The sequence below is a fragment of the Oncorhynchus masou genome, chromosome 29 (assembly GCF_036934945.1).
Source record: "Oncorhynchus masou masou isolate Uvic2021 chromosome 29, UVic_Omas_1.1, whole genome shotgun sequence".
In the NCBI taxonomy this organism is placed as follows: domain Eukaryota; kingdom Metazoa; phylum Chordata; class Actinopteri; order Salmoniformes; family Salmonidae; genus Oncorhynchus; species Oncorhynchus masou.
Window position 1 is genome coordinate 62,503,373 of NC_088240.1, and position 21,542 is coordinate 62,524,914.

General features: G+C 40.8%; 1 protein-coding gene across 1 annotated transcript; it reads left to right on the plus strand.

Annotated features, from left to right (window-relative positions):
* Nucleotides 1-3,237: 3,237 nt before the first annotated feature.
* Nucleotides 3,238-20,296, plus strand: LOC135520218 (PHD finger protein 1-like). The gene is given in 16 exon segments (XM_064945612.1): nucleotides 3,238-3,736; nucleotides 4,303-4,381; nucleotides 4,477-4,558; nucleotides 5,235-5,321; nucleotides 5,835-5,929; nucleotides 6,444-6,592; nucleotides 8,031-8,126; nucleotides 8,591-8,659; nucleotides 8,883-9,006; nucleotides 9,382-9,449; nucleotides 9,723-9,854; nucleotides 11,893-11,971; nucleotides 16,603-16,718; nucleotides 17,000-17,083; nucleotides 17,226-17,427; nucleotides 17,430-20,296. Coding segments are annotated over 15 exon segments (1,584 nt in total). The 5' UTR covers nucleotides 3,238-3,736; nucleotide 4,303; the 3' UTR covers nucleotides 17,553-20,296.
* The last annotated feature ends 1,246 nt before the right edge of the window (nucleotides 20,297-21,542 follow it).

The window sequence follows — 21,542 nt, forward strand, 5'->3', positions numbered from 1 at the left end:
CCAGATTTTAGTGGCGATGCAGAGAAGCATATTTAGGGCTATGATACTATATACCAGTGTGTTGTACTGACCTCCTAAGGTATAAAATGTCTTGAAGAATCAATGTTCATTGTTCATTAAAATAACAATTGAACAGATATAGAAGTATGTTTAGATAACCTATGCAAAAAAATATATTTTTAACATAGTCATAATTATTATGGCTCTAGATTGCAGGAAAAAAATGTTTCAGGTGTTTGAAAAATGTAAAAACTCTCCAACTCACAGAGGGGGAACAACCCTCCTATATAATAATGGATTCATGACCAAAGTTCCCTCTAAGCTGCTTGTGTGCAGGCTCGAATCATCCCTGAGACTGCCACGCAGGCAGAAGAAATATCATCCCATGGAGAGAAGCATGAGATGGAACTTAACTCAACTTTCTAGAGTTTTCACTGTTAGTTATAACACTATTACTGTTTCCCTTTACTGGGGCAATGGTGATTGAATCAACGCAATATTATCCACTTTCAATGCAACATACCGAAACAAAACGAATCATGCAAGAGATTTTGTTGTAGGCCGAATGCATCTGAGTAGGATTATATTGCATTGAAACGCATGACTCAGCCCGTACTCTAAACAGACCGGCACAACCAATCAGAGCTGCAGTAGGCCTATATGCAAATAGACAATTCCAAAGATGGATCTGTGCCATTTACTTTGAACTGAACTGTGTTTACAGCATGAGTGATTGTGAGTAGATGCGCTTGTTTTGAGATCAAGGCGAGAGTTGCATGTAAAGCCACGTGTGCACATTTTGTTAATATCCTTTGCTAGTTAAAAAGTTAGCCCAGTTATAGATCATTTGTAGTCAGCAATAGGGGAGAGATTGCTTTCTACAAGAGCACAAAACATGTACAATTCTACACATCTTTGAATAGCTAGTCAGGCAAACAGCAATTTTTTTGTCTTAAAGGGGCAGTGTTCTATTTTGATGCTTGCTTGAATAAGCTAAGTAGCTAATAGGCAGAGGGTAGCATAATTTGTCTGATTCTCTGTAATAACAGTATGGGAATAATAATGCATTTTATTTTGGAAAGTGGTTTCTTGCATCAAACAACACAACAGCATTTTCAGTCACCTCCTTGTCTGAAGGACAAGTGGATAAACAGGTTAATGTCAAGCCCTGTATGTTTTTTTCTCTCTCAAAAGTCTCATGGAATGTAGGCCTACAATGAACAACACACATTGGCTGCTACTGTGGACTGAATGATTAAACAGTTATTTCCATGTTAACATATTATGCAATGCTTTTTCTTAATTGTTTTTGATAGTAGGCCACACTGGTAGGCCTACATTATAATCAAATAGCCACAGTAGCCTACTTGGCCACAGTTAAAACTGTATCTTAAAGCGGGTACAGCCTCAGGGTTCATAGTACATTTTAACAATGTTCAAGTTTGAGCTCAGCAGACCTGAAACTGGCTCAGTGCTCAATTAGAGGGAACATTGTCCATGACACCCCTGGACGTAGTAGCACAATATCCTATTAATGGTGCTTGTTTCCTTCTATCTCTGAAAGTTTACTATAATATTCTTAATTAAACCCTTCTATGGACACTAGCCACATTGAGTTTTGCCTAGTTTTTATAAAAGCTCATGACTGTCTGCTTCCCCTCCTCTCTGTCTCATGACAGAACTGCTCACAAAGCCCCGCCTGTGTGTGTGAGAGGCATCTTTATTCCAAAAGGGAGAGTACATGAAAGGCGTCAAGTTGTCAACCTTATGACCCCTGCACAAGCCCCGTATTAACATGACTAGGGATCATTTTTCTCTTCTGTGATGACACTAAAGTTGGGCTAATGGGCTCACTATCCTTTCTTGGTTAATAGTGAATCTTGCTGTGAGACTGCTAGAAGCATAATTCCGTTTTGCCATTATTCAAAGCGACCCTCGTCCAAATGCTAATGATACATTCCAAACATCTCTTTCATCACACAGTTATGTGAACTGAACTGTAGTTCAGTTAAATGCCACCACTGCATTTTTATTAGCCTACCACTCCACAACACTACTGACAGAGCAGTGCATTAGAAGGTGTAGTGTGCTCGCCATCTAGTGTTGCCAATGAGGAACTCATTGTCATCCTTCAGAAATGCCAGTGGCCATTTTGAGCACAATATTACCATATGCTTGATACATTCATATGACAAAAACAAGCAAATGAACAAATACATATAATCTAATGATAAAAATAACATATAAAACACCTCATCACTTGTTGCTTTGACTATTAAATTATAGGCTATGTTGCCTACTCATAGAATTGTCAGTGCTAAGTTATGGTATGACACTTTAAAATGCCCTTTAATCTGCCGTTCATGAATTATAAACATGAACGTGTGTGCAATTTCTAGGACTCATAATTAACCAATGGTAAATAAGTAAAATTGTTACTCATTCTGACATGGGTTATTACCATGTTATGTTATCACCCAGTCGTTGTGAGAAATGAAAGCTTGTGTGACCAGTGATATTCATGGTGATAGTGAGCAGAGACAAGTGGTGATGACATTACTGAGCATATGCATCGATTATTGAGCTGTAAAGAATAGATGATTGATCATAGATATTCAATACTTCACAATAAGAGGAAATGTATAGAACAACTATAGACTATTGTAAATCACATTCAACAATTCCCTTTGATGACAGTGACAAGTACTCAAACTAATCCAAGCCTTAATTATCCTTAATTATTTAGGCTAACTTTGTATAGTGTCCAAAACCTGAAAATAGGCTTATCTGGCAAGGGGACCACAAAGACTGCACAAATAACTCTATATAAACAATCACAATGTTTATTATACATATTGTATATTGAAGCCTAGGCTATATAATACAAATGTGTAGTAATATTAAGAAATTAGATAATTTATGATTACATTATGATTATAGTTAATTTTAGCTGGAAGGAGAGAAAAATGCTGACTATAGCAAGGAAACTATTTATGGTGGAATTTACTGAATGGTAAAAAAAAAGAAGGTGAATAACACGTGTGAGCGCATCTTCCACTGGCCCTTCTAAAACTTTCTCCAGGACTCCAAACTTGCAGCACCCTTCTTTGGGAGGTACCAATTAATGAGGTATGTAAACTTCCACTAATTGGCCACATAAACTCCAGCTCCTATCGTCGTTGGCTGATTTTTAACTGGCTTTTAGCACAATTTAGTTAAATCTTCGGAAAACACAGCTTTCCTTGTCATAACGGTTTAGAGGTAATTTCTTCGGATGTTAAGGTGTTCCCGCCGCCGTTGCCCCGGTCCCCCCTATCTCCCTCCCACTCTATCTCTCGGTGTTTTATGTCTGCGTCACAACAAGTCGGTCGAGAAAGAGGCAGGGATGATGGCGTCTCTCGCGGGTTGATTCTCGTGCTGCTCTGACAAACACGCCTAATAGCATCAATAGGTGGAGAAACGAGAGCAAAGGCAAGGGAACATGACGAAACGACGTCGCGGAGGACAGACAGATCGAGAGAAAGACGGACGTACCGACGGTGTCTCACTGACGACTTGACAGACATACGCGCTTGGCACAGACACATACATGCACATCCACTTTGGCACACACGTAGGCTTCACATCCAACCGGCCAGTAATTGAGACGAGAGGAAAACAGAAGAGATAAAATATTTCATGTCAAGCCGGCACAGGAATCGCTGTGACCCCAACGGAGAGGAGTTCGACTTGACAGGTAGCAATGGCTCTCTGTTCATCCAGCAACACTGTCTATGTTAATTTTTATTGATCAGAAAATGCTATTATGTATCATGTGTCTCTTTGACTTGAGTGCCTGCACTGGAACAACCGCTGGATGTGCAGAGATTATGTCCATAGGCTACAGCGATTCCTTTCTATTCAAGTTTTGTCGATTTCGATTTTCAAAGAGAATACAACACAGAAGTGCACGAGAAAGCAAAGTAGAGAGACGTACAGTGGTGTTACAATCAAACTACAGTGCAGTCATCATGCAGTGGTGAATACATTTTCTCACATGTGTTGTGTCATAATGGTTTGTCCTGCTCCATGCATGGGCACTTACACTCATCATTACATCTGCTGGATTCAGACTGTGGCTATGCTGGGTTTGTGAGAATGTATCCCCTTATCCACTCCAGCCAAGTGCCTATGGAACGATAAGGCCATAAACCTCTGTCAGCAATGGCAGCAAAGTATTCAGTGAATAAATCGGATTTCCATTTCACATGAGCCCCCTCCTCTTCCTCACCCCTTCTTTATCTCTCTCTCACTTCTCTTCAGGATGGGGGGAGTAAGTGAAGGGGATGATGTGTTAGCTCGATGGAGTGATGGACTACTGTACCTCGGTAATGTGAAAAGAGTAAGTGTGTGTGTGCGTGTGTGTGTGTGCAGTTGAAAAGTATTCTATTTAGGTTTGAGTGAACAATTCCACTCTCTTTCCATCCCTCTCCTCAGGTAGATGGAGTCAAACAGTGTTGTCTGGTGAGATTTGAGGACAACTCGGAATTCTGGGTCCTAAGAAAAGACATTCACTCTTGTAAGACTTACAACTTACTCTTGTTTTCCTCAGTTAACACAACACATTTAACGGAGGGTTTTTGGGCACTGTGGACTTCCTTTTGAATCAAAGTATTATCCCCTAAAATGTGGATAAAAATATTTCATTCATATCTACCCTTTCTATAGCTAGGGGGCTAATTGAGGATTCTCCATTATCATATTTTAATCATCTTTATGTTTACCTTACCTTGATTCACCTCAGGGAGTTTAAAGAAATTCATAAAATGTTTTTTGATGTTTCTCTCAGCTTTGAAAAGTTTGTTCTAATTTGATGCTCTCTATTCATTCCGATGCATTGTAGTTCAAAAGAATGTTGTGCAATTAAGGTCTTTAGTCAAGGTTGAAATACAACATTCCCTGGAAATGTTGGCATTTCTGATGGGGGACTTTTAGGTGTAATTGGTGTATTTATGAATTTATTAGTGTAATGACTCCATAGGGAAATGGCGCCCCCACGTAGTTAGTGTAAAGTGAAGGGAAGCACAGCCAAATATCCGCATGTCAAAAGGAGTGAAATCTGAAAGGATGCGGGAGACATTGAAATCAATGAAGTGGCAAGGAAATGAATCAATATACATAAATTAACACTGTTGAGTGATCTTTCTCTTTCTCCCCCTCTCTCTGATACTCACTCCTTTTCTCTCCCGCTTAAGTCTCAGTTGGAGTGGAAGAGGTTTGCTGTGTCTGTGATGCCCCGCCTCTTAAAGAACCTCTCATCAATTGTCTTAAATGTCGTCACGGTAAGAAAACACAGCATGTTATGTACTCTTCATCGAGGTATTTTCAAATAATAACTTATGACGGGTAGGCACAAATAATTTAAAGAAAGAAAAAAACAATGCCATCGATTTTTTTTCTTCAGATTTTCTACCAGATAATATACGCTGAGTGTACAAAACATTAGGAACACCTTCCTAATACTGAGTTGCACCCCTTTTGCCCTCAGAACAGCCTCAGTTGTTGGGGGAAATGGACTCTACAAGGTGTCGAAAGCGTCCCACATAGATGCTGGCCTATGTTGACTCCAATACTTCCCAGAGTTGTGTCAAGTTGGCTGGATGACCTTTGGGTGGTGGACCATTCTTGATACACACAGGAAACTGTTGAGCGTGAAAAACCCACCATCGTTGCAATTCCTAATGTTTTGTATACTCAGTGTATAATATTTCATGAAAAGAGACAAGGAAAAGTCCTCCATCAGTAACATATACTCAGCATGTGAATTACAGTAAACACTCTCCAATCCATAACAGGTTATCATCCTGAGTGCCACACTCCGTCCATTGAGCCGGAAGCTGACAGCAATTCTTGGATATGTCGGCAATGTGTCTTTGCAGTGGCAACCAAGGTTAGACTGCTAATCTTTCTGTTTCACACACTGCCTCTTGGTTCAGGGAAAATATCAATTTCAGACTTGTAATTTTTTTTGATCTATCCAGAGGATTTCAATACCAGTGTTATGTTGAACAGTGTTGTCAAAGGATATATCTGAAGGACACCACAGAAATGTTATAACTCTGTATTATGGTTTATGGACATCTGACCAGTTCGTCAATGCAGATTTTTTTCAAGATTATACTGTATTATCGTGATTATGGTCAGTAATTCATGTATGCTCAAATTCTGTACTGTAGGTGTTAGATGAGGGAGCACTGTGGTTAAGGGCTAATTGTCCATCGGTCAATCTCCATATCTCATTGACCTGACTTTTCTCAAGATATTATCTCACTCAGCTGACCTACAATAAAATTAGATGAATTGCCTGGATAGTTCCCATCCAATGTCATCTATCTTGAATGTACTGACATGACCGGGAGTGGAGAGGTCGCTGTAGTGAATCGATTTGTCAACATTTATTTCAGAGAGGGGGAGCCATCAAACGAGGACGGTTTGCCCGGCTCATGCAAATCATGAAACTTCGGCTGCCCTATCAGCTGTCATCTTTAGACTGGGACCCACAGCATCTGACCAACCAGCAGCAGTGTTACTGCTACTGTGCCGGACCTGGAGAGTGAGTGACAATTTATAGCTTCTAACAGATGCCCTCAGTAGATAAATCATGTTTTACACCGTGTGGGTCTAATCATGAATGCTGATTGGTTAAAACCGCATTCCAGATGGTGTCTATTCCACAAGTTACCACTGGCTAAATCTATGATGTTAAAATGCCTATATACTGTGTTCCATCTGACTGTGCAATCCACTGATCTCCACTATAAAAAGCATCTAGACATTATCTCACATTTCTTTTAGACTAACTTTTAGTTTTTAACAGCGGAGATGTAAAAACATTGGTGTCTGTCTCTCCGACATTTGCAACATTGTTTCAATATTCAAATTGGATCTCCAGCGTTCCCATATTAATGGACGTGTAGGGAGTCGTGATGAGACAGACAGGAAGGCAGCTTTTCTCAGCCAGTTGAAATCATGAATCAGCATAATTGGTATGGATATATACAAATAACTATCAATCGAAAACAGGTCAAATGAAACGAAGTGCAGCTAGTTTGCTGTTTTTCCATCTTCAGTTTGAAGTGATTGTGTTAGCTGTGTTGTTGGCTAGCTTCTCTGAACAACAGTGTCCTAAAGAGAGAGCACATTTTCCATGTCAGGCGAAATCGCGCCTCATTAGCTCATTGTTATGGATGTATCCAAATAAATGTCACTAGAAAACAGCTTAAACAAATGCAAATGCAGCTACTTTGCTCTTATTCCTGCTGCACTGTTTTACATGACTGTAAGTTAGCCGTAGTTAGCTAGCTAGCAAGCAAGAGATAACAACGTTGCAAGTCAGTATTTCAATGGAACATTTAGAACAAACAACTGGGTCGCATCCATAGATACAGAACAAAAAGACTGAACGACTGGGTCGGGTCTCTGGCAACTGAACGAATGACCAGCCGGCTTGGGTAGCAAGCCTAGATTTGTGTCGGGACTATATCTTGTGGAAGGATTGAAATAGTATGAATACAAAATAACATTTTTTTATGAAAATATGTCAATCGTTATTTGAGTATGTTGTTAACCCATTGTATAAACGTCATAATGTCCTCAAAGTCGGTGTTCGGAGAATATATTGACACGGTTTGACTCGGTTCTAACAACACCCATACCACCCATACCAATATATCCTCCAAACACCGGCTTCTCGGGCATTATCACTTAATAATAACATTTTTTAATTAGTGTTTAGCACATTTATTGGTCAATAAGCTTTACTATTCATTTTCCTTACCAACAAAAACAAATAGAATATTCATGTCGGAACCCTGCATGCCCTTTTCACCATTATACAGCTCTACTGTCAAGACATAATGTGTTTTTCAGTTGAGTATTGCAACCTCTTGAAAAATACATAATATACTGTACTCTTGTCAGGTGGCCACCAGATGTTAGCTATATTTTGGCCATTGGGGAGTGTGGCTAATGTTTTTATTTATCAACTGCAGGTGGAACCTGAAAATGTTGCAGTGTGGAAGTTGTGGTCAGTGGTTTCATGAAGCTTGCACACAGTGTCTGACCAAGCCGTTGTTATATGGAGACAGGTGAGTCAGAGTATTGTTATCTATAACCTTGTACTGCTTCTTTGCATTACCATTGTCAAACCATAACAGAGAGGTTATACAACCTGTTCATTGCTAATAGCAGTGCAGTTGTTATTCTGCCTCTCTGGTGTCCAATGTAATGTGTTAGAGGTTTAAAATGAATTCAAATTAGTCCAGTCCATTACACCATTATTGTCACATTAACCATCTGTATTATCCTACTGGTTTAATGCCCATGATATATTTATTACATTACTCTTTGTTTCTGCATAGGAAAGTAATGTTTGAGATTGATGGTGAGGTAGAATGTGCTGCTTTGTTACATCTGCTAAACAGGTGATGGAAACTGTGAAGAATTTGCTGACAATAGCAACCACGTGCTATGTTGTGTTTCCATTGACTTTTTATTTCTGGTCAATCACAGGCAGAAATAGAATAATCTGTGTTCTATTTCTTTCTGAAAGGTTTTATGAGTTCCAGTGCTCAGTCTGTGCAAGCGGACCAGAGACAATTCAACGGCTTCCCATGAGCTGGTAAAGCTATACAGTATCCTCTAAGAGAAGAATACATCATTTAAACTGCAGGGATTATCACACTGAAACACCCTTGAAAACCAGTTTCTTCTGACAGGTTTATTGAGTCATGTGGGTTACAATATGTTAGTTCCTCTTACTCAATAATGTAATGAAAAGCTTTGTGATGTGATAAATTCTGAACTAACGGCATCTTTTCCTGGTGTGTTTGTTGTAAATACAGGGTAGATTTGGCCCATTTGGTGCTCTACCACCTCTCCTTGTGCTGCAAGAGAAAATACTTTGATTTCGACCATGAAATCATGTCGTTTGCCAATGAGAATTGGGACTCTTTGCTTCTCGGCTCGGTATATAAATGTCCTCACTTACGTGTTATGATGAAACGATGTGAAAGTGTTAGCTAGCGTCATTGGTTAGCAGTCGTGGTAATTATGTGTTTTGATTTCATTAGCTACTTGCCATTGTTATTTAGCACATTTTAAATGGTAAATATCACTTGTATTTTATGTGGCTCTCAGGTACTGCAGTTGCATTCAAATCAGTCATACCCTTTTTTAATGAGCTGTTCACAAATCACATTAGTAACTAACTATGTTATCCATGGAGATGTTTACCTTTCGCCAATGAATGTCAATGTGTCTCTAAATGTGTTAACATTTGTTTCAGGCTACCATCCACAGTGTTAATCAAACTCCTGATTTTCATTCCTCCCCGTCCCCCAGCTCTCTGACACACCAAGGCAAGATCGCTGCCACAATCTGCTCAACGCTTTGAACTCCAACAAAGACAGGTGAGAGTCTGCATATGATGCGAAGAACAAACAGAAGCCACAGCTATGCGTGACCAGATTTATGATAGCGTTGCTTCTGGAATTGTACATTTGGTTAAAGAAAATACAGTTAGTTAATTGTTTCAGTTAGTTAACTCTTTGATATTATCAATAGAGAACGATAAGAAAACATAGACAATAATGATAACTTGTTTTTAAAAAGAACGATGACCTGACTTCACAAAGTTTTTGTCGACAAGTTTTGAAAGTCTTTTTCTCTGTGATGTCTTCCAGGTTTGTCTCTGGTAAAGAGATCAAGAAGAAGAAGTGTCTTTTTGGGCTCCAGGTCCGAGCTCCGCCTCCCCTGACCTCTGATTCGTCTCCCCTCATCACTGACCCGCCCATCAACATCACCCAAAGGAGAAGGTCAGAGTAAGGACAACTTCTGTGATTTATTATTCTCTCATTACAAACACAAGCCCCAGGACTCAACTCCTTATATGGATACATTCATTCTAGTAATTAATTGCACATTTACAATAATGAAAAAGAGCGGCACCTTGTAGACGTTGGTCCTTCCAGCTGGATAGGAACAACTGCTCCTAACTAAACAGGCTCCTGTGTGCCTCATTAAATCATGACGGGAAGGACTCACTTATTTCACTCTGGTTAATATGTTTATAACTAATATTTGTATCAATAAATACACAATCTATAGTGTGTGTGTGTGTGTGTGTGTGTGTGTGTGTGTGCATACGCGCGTGTGCACATTCGCATGTGGACATTGATCATCTTGCTAAACATTCTCAACACCATCTTCTCTTTCATTCTCCATAGGCTTAAAATAAAAAACACCACATTTATACCAAAAGTTCAGGCACACCTACTCATTCAAGGGTTTTTCTTTATTTGTACTATTTTCTACATTGAAAAATAAGACAGCAAAACAACACATGGAGTCAGGCAGTTACCAAAAAAGTGTTAAAAAATTTGAAATATATTTTATATTTGAGATTCTTTAAAGTAGCCACCCTTTGCCTTGCTTTGCACACTCCTGTTATTCCTTCAACCAGCTTCACCTGGAATGCTTTTCCAACAGCCTTGAAGGTGTTCCCACATATGCTGAGCACTTGTTGGCTGCTTTTCCTTCACTCCACGGTCCAACTCATCCCACACCATCTCAATTGGGTTGAGGTCGGCTGATTGTGGAGTCCAGGTCATCTGATGTAGTACTCCATCACTCTCCTTCTTGGTCAAATAGCCCTTACACAATCTGGAGGTGTGCTGGGTAATTGTCCTGTTGAAAAACAAATGATAGTCCCACTAAGCACAAACCAGATGGGATAGCATATTGCTGTGGTAGCCATGTTGGTTAGGTGTGCCTTGAATTCTAAATAAATCGCACAGTGTCACCAGCAAAGCACCATCACGCCTCCTTCTTCATGCTTCACGCTGGGAACCACACAGGCGAAGATAATCCGTTCACCTACTCTGCGTCTCACAAAGAACCAAAAATCTCAAATTTGGTCCAGAGGACCAAAGAGGACAGATTTACACCAGTCTAATGTCTATTGCTCTTGTTTCTTGGCCCAAGAAATTCTCATATTCTTATTGATGTCCTTTAGTAGTGGTTTATTTGCAGCAATTTGACCATGAAAGCCTGATTCATGTAGTCTCCTCTGAACAGTTGATGTTGAGATGTCTGTTACTTGAACTCTGTGAAGCATTTATTTGGTCTGCAATCTGAGGTGCAGTTAAATCGAATTAACTTATCTTCTGCAGCAGTGGAAACTCTGGGTCTTCCTTTCCTGTGGCGGTCCTCATGAGAGCCAGTTTCATCATATCACTTGATGGTTTTTCCGACTGCACTTGAGAAACTTTAAAAGTACTTGAAATGTTCTTTATTGACTGACCTTCCTGTCTTTAAGTAATGATGGACTGTCATTTCTCTTTGCTTATTTGAGCTGTTTTTGCCATAATATGGACTTGGTCTTTTAGCAAATAAGGCTATCTTCTGTATACCACCCCTACCTTGACACAACAACTGATTGGCTCAAACGCATTAAGAAGGAAAGAAATTCCACAAATTAACTTTTAACAAGGCACACCTGTTAATTGAAATACATTCCTGGTGACTACCTCATGAAGCTGGTTGAGAGAATGCCAAGAGTATGCAAAGCTGTCATCAAGGAAAAGGGTGGCTACTTTGAAGAATCTCAAATCTAAAATATATTTAGATTTAACACTTTTTTGGTTACTACATGATTCCATGTGTTATTTTGTAGTTTTCATGTCTTCACTATTATTCCACAATGTAGAAAATTGTAAAAAAAATTAAATAAAGAAAAACCCTGGAATGAGTAGGTGTGTCCAAACTTTTGACTCACACTGTAGTTTTCTAAGAGAAAACAATGCACCACTCCTCAAGTTATTGACTGTGTCTCTGTGTTGTTGTGTGGAGCAGCCCATTGTCACTGCCCTGCCAGAGGAGAGCGGTGGGGCCAGAGTCACGCAAATCAAAGCGGCGCATCATGGAGACACAGGTCAGTGCTTCTGCCTCGAACCAGGCATCAAGGGAGAGATCAGACATCAGCCGCCTTCTCACTGCATAGCAAAGAGCTGCCTGGCATTGGAACGACATGTCAGTCAGTGTATGGAGAAAAGATTCTCCTTATAGCCAGTGTTGTATGTTTACATATTCTTCAAAGCCCAGCCTACCCCTCATACACTATTGAAGCTGGTTTACGACTCGATCGATCACGGGTTTAGAAATATATTTTTTAATATGAATAGAAATACACATCCTTTTATACTACTGCTTAGGCTGGCTCCCTAATCCTGAGACAATAAATGTTATGGATCGTTGTATTTCAGCGGGCAGTACTTCCAGCAGACTGTTGTATCCTGAGCGGACACGAATCATCTGCCATCTTGGGGCAGGTTGGTTATCCCAGGGAAAGTGAGAGGGGAAGGTATGCTGATATGCGGCATCTGGGAGCGCTTCCAAGTGCACTTTGCAGTCGATTACAGTTTGGCCAGGTGGCGCTGGCACTTTGACAGTGCAGCATTGACAGAGCACCTCGATTTAAAGGGACAGCGCACTAGTAAGGGGACAATGCTAGTATAGCACTGCTGTAATTACTGTATATGTTGTGGTTCACAGTCCAGCATTGGAGGTTGATAGACCTGAGGGTGTGCTGAGAACTGAGGAAGCAAATGATAGATGGGATAGAGTACTGATGCTTTTGTTGTTATGGTAGCGAGCTCACACTAAGAAATTCTACCTCAGTCTCCACAATATGAATCTACTTCTACATAGGAAATGGAGGTGACAGATAAACAGATATACACTATATATACACATAAGTATGTGGACATGGCTATTTCAGCCACACCTGTTGCTGAACATCACACAGCCATGCAATCTCCATAGACAAACATTGGCAGTAGAATGGCCTTACTTAAGAGCTCAGTGATTTTTAAAATCTTTTTTTATAAATTTTTACCCCTTTTTCATGGTATCCAATTGTTGTAGTCGCTACTATCTTGTCTCATCGCTACAACTCCCGTATGGGCTCGGGAGAGACGAAGGTTGAAAGTCATGCGTCCTCCGATACACAACCCAACCAGCCGCACTGCTTCTTAACACAGCACACATACAACCTGGAAGCCAGCTGCACCAATGTGCCGGAGGAAACACCGTGTACCTGGCAACCTTGGTTAGCGCACACTGCGCCCGTCCCGCCACAGGGGTCGCTGGTGCGCGATGAGACAAGGATATCCCTACCGGCCAAGCCCTCCCTAACCCGGACGACGCTAGGCCAATTGTGCGTCGCCCCACGGACCTCCCGGTCGCGGCCGGTTACGACAGAGCCTGGGCACGAACCCAGAGTCTCTGATGGCACAGCTGGCACTGCAGTACAGCGCCCTTAACCAGTGCGCCACCCGGGAGGCCAGCTCAGTGACTTTCAAGCAGAGCAGCCCCGATCAACTGTAAGTGCTGTTAATGTGAAATTGAAAGGGCTAGGTACAACAATGGCTCAGCCGCGAAGTGGTAGGCCACACAAGCTCACAGAACGGGACCTCCACGTGCTGAAGCGTGTAGTGCGTAAGATCATCTGTCCTCAAGAACTGTTCGTTGGGAGCTTCATGAAATAAGTGTCCATGGCCGAGCAAATCACCATTCGCAATGCCAAGCGTCCGATGGAGTGTTACAAAGTCATTTGACTCTGGAGCAGAGGAAACGAGTTCTCTGGAGTGATGAATCACACTTCACCATCTGGCTGTCTGACGGACGAATCTGGGTTTGGCAGATTCCAGGAGAACGCTACCTGCCTCAATGCATAGTGCCAACTGTAAAGTTTGGTGGAGTAGGAATAATGGTCTGGGGCTGTTTTTCATGGTTCGGGCTAGGCCAGAATGACATTCTAGACTACTCCGGGATGCTGGCCTTCTAGGCAGAGTTCCTCTGTCCAGTGTCTGTGTTCTTTTTCCCATCTTAATCTTTTCTTTTTATTGGCCAGTCTGAGATATGGCTTTTTCCTTGCAACTCTGCATAGAAGACCAGCATCCCAGGGTTGCCTCTTCCCTGTTGACGTTGAGACTGGTGTTTTGTGGGTACTATTTAATGAAGCTGCCAGTTGAGGACTTGTGAGGTGTCTGTTTCTCAAACTAGACACTAATGTACTTGTCTTCTTGCTCAGTTGTGCACCGGGGCCTCCCACTCCTCTTTCTATTCTGGTGAGAGCCAGTTTGCGCTGTTCTGTGATGGGAGTAGTACACATCGTTGTATGAGCTCTTCAGTTTTTTGGCAATTTCTCACATGGAATTGCCTTAATTTCTCAGAACAAGAATAGACTGACGAGTTTCAGAAGAAAGTTCTTTGTTTCTGGCCATTTTGAACCTGTAATCAAACCCACAAATGCTGATGCTCCAGATACTCAACTAGTCTTAAGAAGGCCAATTTTATTGCTTCTTTAATCAAACCAACAGTTTCAGCTGTGCTAACATAATTGCAAAAGTGTTTTCTAATGATCAATTAGCCTTTTATAATGATAGATTTGAATTAGCTAACACAATGTGCCATTGGAACACAGGAGTGATGGTTGTTGATAATGGGCCTCTGTACGCCTATATACAGTTGAAGTCGGAAGTTTACATACACTTAGGTTGAAGTCATTATAACTTGTTTTTAAACCACTCCACAAATGTCTTGTTAACAAACTATAGTTTTGGCAAGTCGGTTATAGGACATCTACTTTGTACATGACACAAGTAATTTTTCCAACAATTGTTTACAGACAGATTATTTCACTTATAATTCACTGTATCACAATTCCAGTGGGTCAGGAGTTTACATACACTAAGTTGACTGTGAAAATTCCAGAAAATTATGTCATGGCTTTAGAAGCTTCTGATAGGCTAATTGACATCATTTGAGTCAATTGAGGTGTACCTGTGGATATATTTCAAGGCCTACCCTAAACCCAGTGACTCTTCGCTTGATATCATAGGAAAATCAAAAGAAATCAGCCAAGACCTCAGAAAAAATTGGAGACCTCCACAAGTCTGGTTCATCATTGGGAGCAATTTCCAAATGCCTGAAGGTACCACGTTCATCTGTACAAACAATAATACGCAAGTATGAACACCGTGGGACCACGCAGCGGTCATACCGCTCAGGAAGGAGATGCGTTCTGTCTCCTAGAGATGAACGTCCTCTGGTGCGAAAGTGCAAATCAATCCCAGAACAACAGCAAAGGGCCTTGTGAAGATGCTGGAGGAAACAGGTACACAAGTATCTATATCCACAGTAAAACAAGTCCTATATCGACATTACCTGAAAGGCCGCTCAGCAAGGAAGAAGCCACTGCTCCAAAACCGCCATAAAAAAAGTCAGACTACAGTTTGCAACTGCACATGGGGACAAAGATCGTACTTTTTGGGAGAAATGTCCTCTGGTCTGATGAAATAAAAATAGAACTGTTTGGCCGTAAGGACCATCGTTATGTTTGGAGGGAAAAGGGAGAGGCTTGCAAGCCGAAGAACACCATCCCAACCGTGAAGAATGGGGGTGGCAGCATCATGTTGTGGGGGTGCTTTTCTGCAGGAGGGACTGGTGCACTTCACAAAATAGATGGCATCATGAGGATGGAACATTATGTGGATATATTGAAGCAATATCTGAAGACGTCAGGAAGCTAAAGCTTGGTCACAAATGGGTCTTCCAAATGGACAATGACCCCAAGCATACTTCCAAAGTTGTGGCAAAATGGCCTAAGGACAACAAAGTCAAGGTATTGGAGTAGCCATCACAAAGCCCTGACCTCAATCCTATAGACAATTTGTGGGCAGAACTGAAAAAGTGTGTGCGAGCAAGAAGGCCTACACACCTCACTCAGTTACACCAGCTCTGTCGGGAGGAATGGGCCAAAATTCACCCAACGTATTGTGGGAAGCTTGTGGAAGGCTACCCGAAATGTTTGATGCAAGTTAAACAATTTAAAGGCAATGCTACCAAATACTAATTGAGTGTATGTAAACTTCTGACCCACTGGGAATGTGATGAAAGAAATAAAAGCTGAAATAAATCATTCTCTCTACTATTATTCTGACTTTTCACATTCCAAAAATAAAGTGGTGATCCTAACTGACCTAAGACAGGGAATGTTTACTGGGATTAAGTGTCAGGAATTGTGAAAAACTTAGTTTAAATGTATTTGGCTAAGGTGTATGTAAACTTCCGACTTCAACTGTAGATATTCCATTAGAAATCAGCCATTTCCTGCTACAATAGTCATTTACAACATTAACAATGTCTACACTGTATTTCAATTTTATGTTATTTTAATGGACAAAAACAAGGACATTTCTAAGTGACCATCAAACTTTTGAACGGTAGTGTATATTTCCTTTTTGAAAGGCGAGCCCTTTGTACTGACAAAATTCCAGCGTCCGACCTTTTTAAAAGTGAAATGCAATTACATTTTTTAAATGATATGTATCATTTGATACAGTATGTTAATAGATCTTGGTTTGTATTTAGGTGTATTAACAAGCAGTATGAATTATTCTGTAAAGATAAGGACATGAACTGCAGTAATCATGTCTGTGTGATTGGATTCACTGATTTGGTGTCAAAACACTAGCTAATCAGTGTTTCTCCTGTGTCCAGCCTTGTCCGCCCCCGGTCCCAGCCACCCCAATAGATCTTGTGCCATGTTGCCATGGCTACGTAGGTGGAACTAACCTCTACAACTCCAGGAAGTCGGAGGAGGAGCTGAATTTGGGGTTGGTGCTGTTATTCTGTTGGTTACACTTTACATACTGTATAACAAGTAATAATGCAATGTACTGTATTTACAGAGTGTTAGCTTATTATTTTTTTACATTACATCCTCATTGATTTAGGCTACCCTTATCAAATTAAATGATATTGGTCACATAATCGTATTTAGCAGACGTTATTGTGGGTGTAGGAAATGCTTGTATTAGTCAGTATGTCAGTGGAAATCCATGCATTATTGCTTTTTTGTCAGTTTTTTATTTTTATGTCCCTGCTTTTTCCACAGCTCTCCACCTAAGCGGATGTTTGCCCTGTATCACCCCACCTATAACGGAGCCCCAGCCATCTCCAGAACCCTGCATCACTATAGGTCAGTGTTAACCACAGCTCCTCCTGCTCTCTGGGGACTACCCTCAATCTAGACATCTAGAGAGGAAACCATACATGTGCCTGGATGACAATGGAAAAAAGTATGAATCGTGAAATATTAACCTCTCTCTTTCTCTCTTCAGTGCGGAAGATCCTTGTCGAGTGCCGCCCCCCTGCCTCCCCTTCTCACTGTCATCCTCCCACCATCACCACCACCACCATCACAACCACCACCACCACCAGCAGCAGCACCACCAGCACCAGCCTGGCCAGAAGTTGGATCCCTGCCCCTCCCTCCTGCTGCGTGACGTCCCTTCCTATCCGGGCAGCGTGGGGGGAGGGGGCGGGGGGGATGGGTCAGCTGTCAGGGGTTGGGGGGCGGGGACGGGGTGAGGATTTTGGCGAGGCGAGTAACGCCAGACGGAAAGGTCCAGTACCTCGTGGAGTGGGGGAACGTGAGTGTGTACTGAGAGAAAGTGAGAGATAGATGGGGGGGTGGAGGGAGGCAGAGAGGATCAACACACCAGAGTGCTTGGCAGGAAAGAGGGGATATTGGAGAGGGAGAGGGATAATGACTGTTGTGCAGGTGCCACATCAGAAATGTGTGGCAACTTCAAGTACAAGCAAAACAAAAAAAAACACAAAAGGCAAATCCAGGTTGCTCAAACGATATCGCCTCCATTCTATATCATCACACTACGTGTTACTATATCTCCCTCTTTGCTAGTGTTTCTCCTATATTTGTACTGTATACCTTTGGAATATGCCTTTGCATTTATCATGTTTACGTTTGAAGATTGTATATACAGTATTTGGTTATAGGCAATTTGTTACGTTACCTTTTGTCATACTTGATTTACATGATAGTATGTAATAGAAATATATTAGGAGCCACAACAGGGCTTTTGTTTTATAGTTAGATTTATATATTCACAGTATATTATTATAGAATGATTTGATTTGATGTGGTTGCATAGTGCCTATCTGGATTGTGCATCTGCAGATTGAGAAGTTGACCTGAATCAATGGATCAGGTGATTGAAATGTATGGCATGTATGATAACTATTCTATAAGGTTTTCTTCCTCATCCACCAATTGCAATTGAAGAGTCACGACAATGTTGTGTCGGCTTTCACACACAGAATTAGTGTAAAATACATTCCAAACAAATATTAAAACATCTCTTCAAGATTACTGATCAAAATCTTTGATCAGATAGCCATGGAAAATGGTCGCTCGTTGAGCCAGATTTGACTGTCAATTTGTTGAGGAGTGTTTTTGCATTGTTTTAGGGAAGAGAAGTCAACAAATGATGGTATTATGTGCAGGTGAAACTATTTGTACTGTTTTCCATTTTCAGGCCATAGACAGAGGAGTCAGCTCCTATCTACCAGGTTTACACTGAGGATGAGAGATAGCGTTAACTCTGGCCCACTTCCAAGCTGATACCTAAGCACTAGTCTGGACACTGTAGATCTGACCAGATTGGATGGATCTGAGCAATATGGCTTAAGCTTCATCCGGTCTATCAGAGGGAAAGGTGAGCGTTCATCATATTTTTCATATATCCAATCCTTTCAGATGTACCCAAGAGTCTAAGGGGTTAGGGCTATGGGTTTGTGTTTGATTTGGAACTGGGCCCCAGAGATCATAGTGGAACAGGACGTTGTGTATAGAACTCTAGAATATCATAGTGCAAGGTTCAGAGTTTATATTTATACAGATCTTTATTTCTGCCTTTTGTGGGATAAAACACAGATAAGAGTAAATGTGTGCGTTCTATCCCCCAGAAGACAGATTGTGTTACAGGTGTAGTTACAGTAAATACGTAAATAACACAACATGTTATAATCATGTCAACAGAAAACATTTTCAGTTATTTTTTAAAAACCACAACAAGATGTCACCCATTCCCCAGATTGAATGATGTGAAATATGCCATCTCTTACTTAAGCAATTAGGCCTGAGCGGGTGTGGTATATTGTAAATATACCACGGCCAAGGGCTGTTCTTAAGCACGACCAAATGTGGAGTGCCTGGATACAGCCCATAGCCATTGTATATTGGCCATATACCACAAACCCCAGAGGTGCCTTATTGCTATTATAAACTGGTTAACAACGTAATTAGAACAACAAACAGGTAATTTTGTGTGATACCCGTGGTATACAGTCTGATATACCGCATCTTTCAGCCAATCAGCATTCAGGGCTGACCCGGTTTATAAGAGTGAATAGATGATTGCTCAGCCTGGTCTCATAGACTAGATGTAACATAGTAAATGTAAATCCGGAACACTCAAATTAGTATGATATGTTACATTTGGTATGGTTAGATAAGACAGAAGGTTACCTAAGAAAAAAAGGAAGTAATGTGGATGGATAGGAATATAATGCGAATGACTAGCAACCCAAAGGTTGCGTGTTCGAATCTCATCACAGACTTTAGCATTTTAGTGCATTAGCATCTTTGCAGCTACTTTGCAGCTACTTAGCATGTTAGCTAACCCGTCCCCTAACCATAACCCTTTAACTTAACTCCTCACCCTAACCTTAACCCCTAGTGGAGTTAACGTTAGCCACCTAGATATCTTTAGCCACAACAAGTTGGAATTCATAAAACATCATACATTTTGCAAATTCGTAACATATAATACAACATCCACAAATTAAGACATATCATACAAAATGTAACATATACTAATTGGAGAGCCATAGATTTACATTTACTATGTTACGTCTACCCCCGAGTCTAGGTTGGATTGCAAAGGGTTTGGCACATTTCTAAACAGCAGTGCAGGTCAAATGAACCTCCCAACTCAGTCCTTCCCATCCCAGTTTAGGATATAGATACTTCTCAGTGAATTTGGCTGGAGTTGAATAGGAAGAGGTCTGTGGAACCATCAATTCGATGGTAATGAATGTATCTGTATGTTTTCTATGGTAAAGTATGTCTATAGACCCGTCCAGTGTTTGTTACTGTAGGTTATAGATGGAACTATACAAAATTACTTCAAAGGACTGGGGTAAATCTGATTTTGAGTTGAGGAACAAGAAGCTAAGTCTTCTCTTTTTTTAAATTATTTGTAGTCAAGTCCAAGTTTGGTTTGATGTATTTTTGGACTTTTGGTCAAATTACGTTTATACATGTATAACCTAGGCTGACACAGCTAATGTAAAATGTAAAAAATTAAAAGTTGCCCTTCACATCTTACTAATGTGCTTTGAGTGTTCTCTGTCCATTTCTTTTTTAACTTACAATATCTATAGGCCTATTTGTATTTACAGTAGGCCAGCCAATAACAACATATGATGAATTGCACTTCAGAGACAAAGTTATGTTCCATTCTATTCCATTGTATTCTATTGGTATAGCAATAGACTACACACCCCATTCACATGCAGGTATTACGTGATGAATCAATAGCCCTTCTGCCAGGCAAACAGACTGGCTAGTCCTTATGGTTCTGTTGCCAATAATCTCTTTGCCATGGCATGTCAAGAGCAGTTGATTCATTGCAGTGACATTTCAGATAGCCTTGTGAATCTTACAGTGCTATGATGATGCCTACTGCAGTAACTGTATGTTATCCTGTATAGATGGTGTCATTCTAATTAGCAGATCACTATTGACATTTACATAGGTCGGTTAGGCCGAAATGTATATTCAGCATGAAAGCTTTGGATGTAATTCTGTATAATGCATGTATTTACTTTCGTTCCCCACTAGGAGGAGGTGTAAAGGAAAGATTAAAGTGCATTCACGTTCAGTCTCCAACTGCAGCTGCAAAAGCCAACCGCCAGGTGGTGGCCATAATCCAAGTTTGATACCGTACTATGCAGGCAGGTGAAGCAACTGAACCGAGCAGGACGCCATGTTGGCTCTATGGACCACTATTGGATCCAAGAGGAAATCATCAGCTTCCAAATGTACACGTGATGCCATTACTGAGCCTGATAATGTGTAGGTAGGCTCCATATATGTATAACTACTTTTAGCTTTGGCTTTGTTAATTTTAGGACACCAGCAACTTCAGATGTGTCGCTAAAAATGACCAATAGCCTTATCAATAATTTTGCCCATAATATTTGTAATGGAACATAAAAGTGCAAGAATAAAGATGAAACAATTTTGTTCTAAATTTAGAGCCTACAGGCAAATAAAAAAATGTGGTTCGTTTTGACATTTGAGACGAATTTGTGGAAGTCATTCTCGACGACCATTCATTTAGTTTACCCCCTTGAGACTATTCCCATTGACCATGTCACCAGATATAGGCCTACAGCCTAAACTAAGTTTCAGACTTCCTAATAGCCTAGCTTACAGCCTACCACCTATAGCGAACTGTAATGTAGTCTACCGCGTTATTGGCAGCAGCACCGAACTGTGTAGCGTGTTTGTGTGTGACTCTGCGTGCGGTGGCGCGCGCGTTTGATAGTCGTAGAAGGGGCCGTATTCA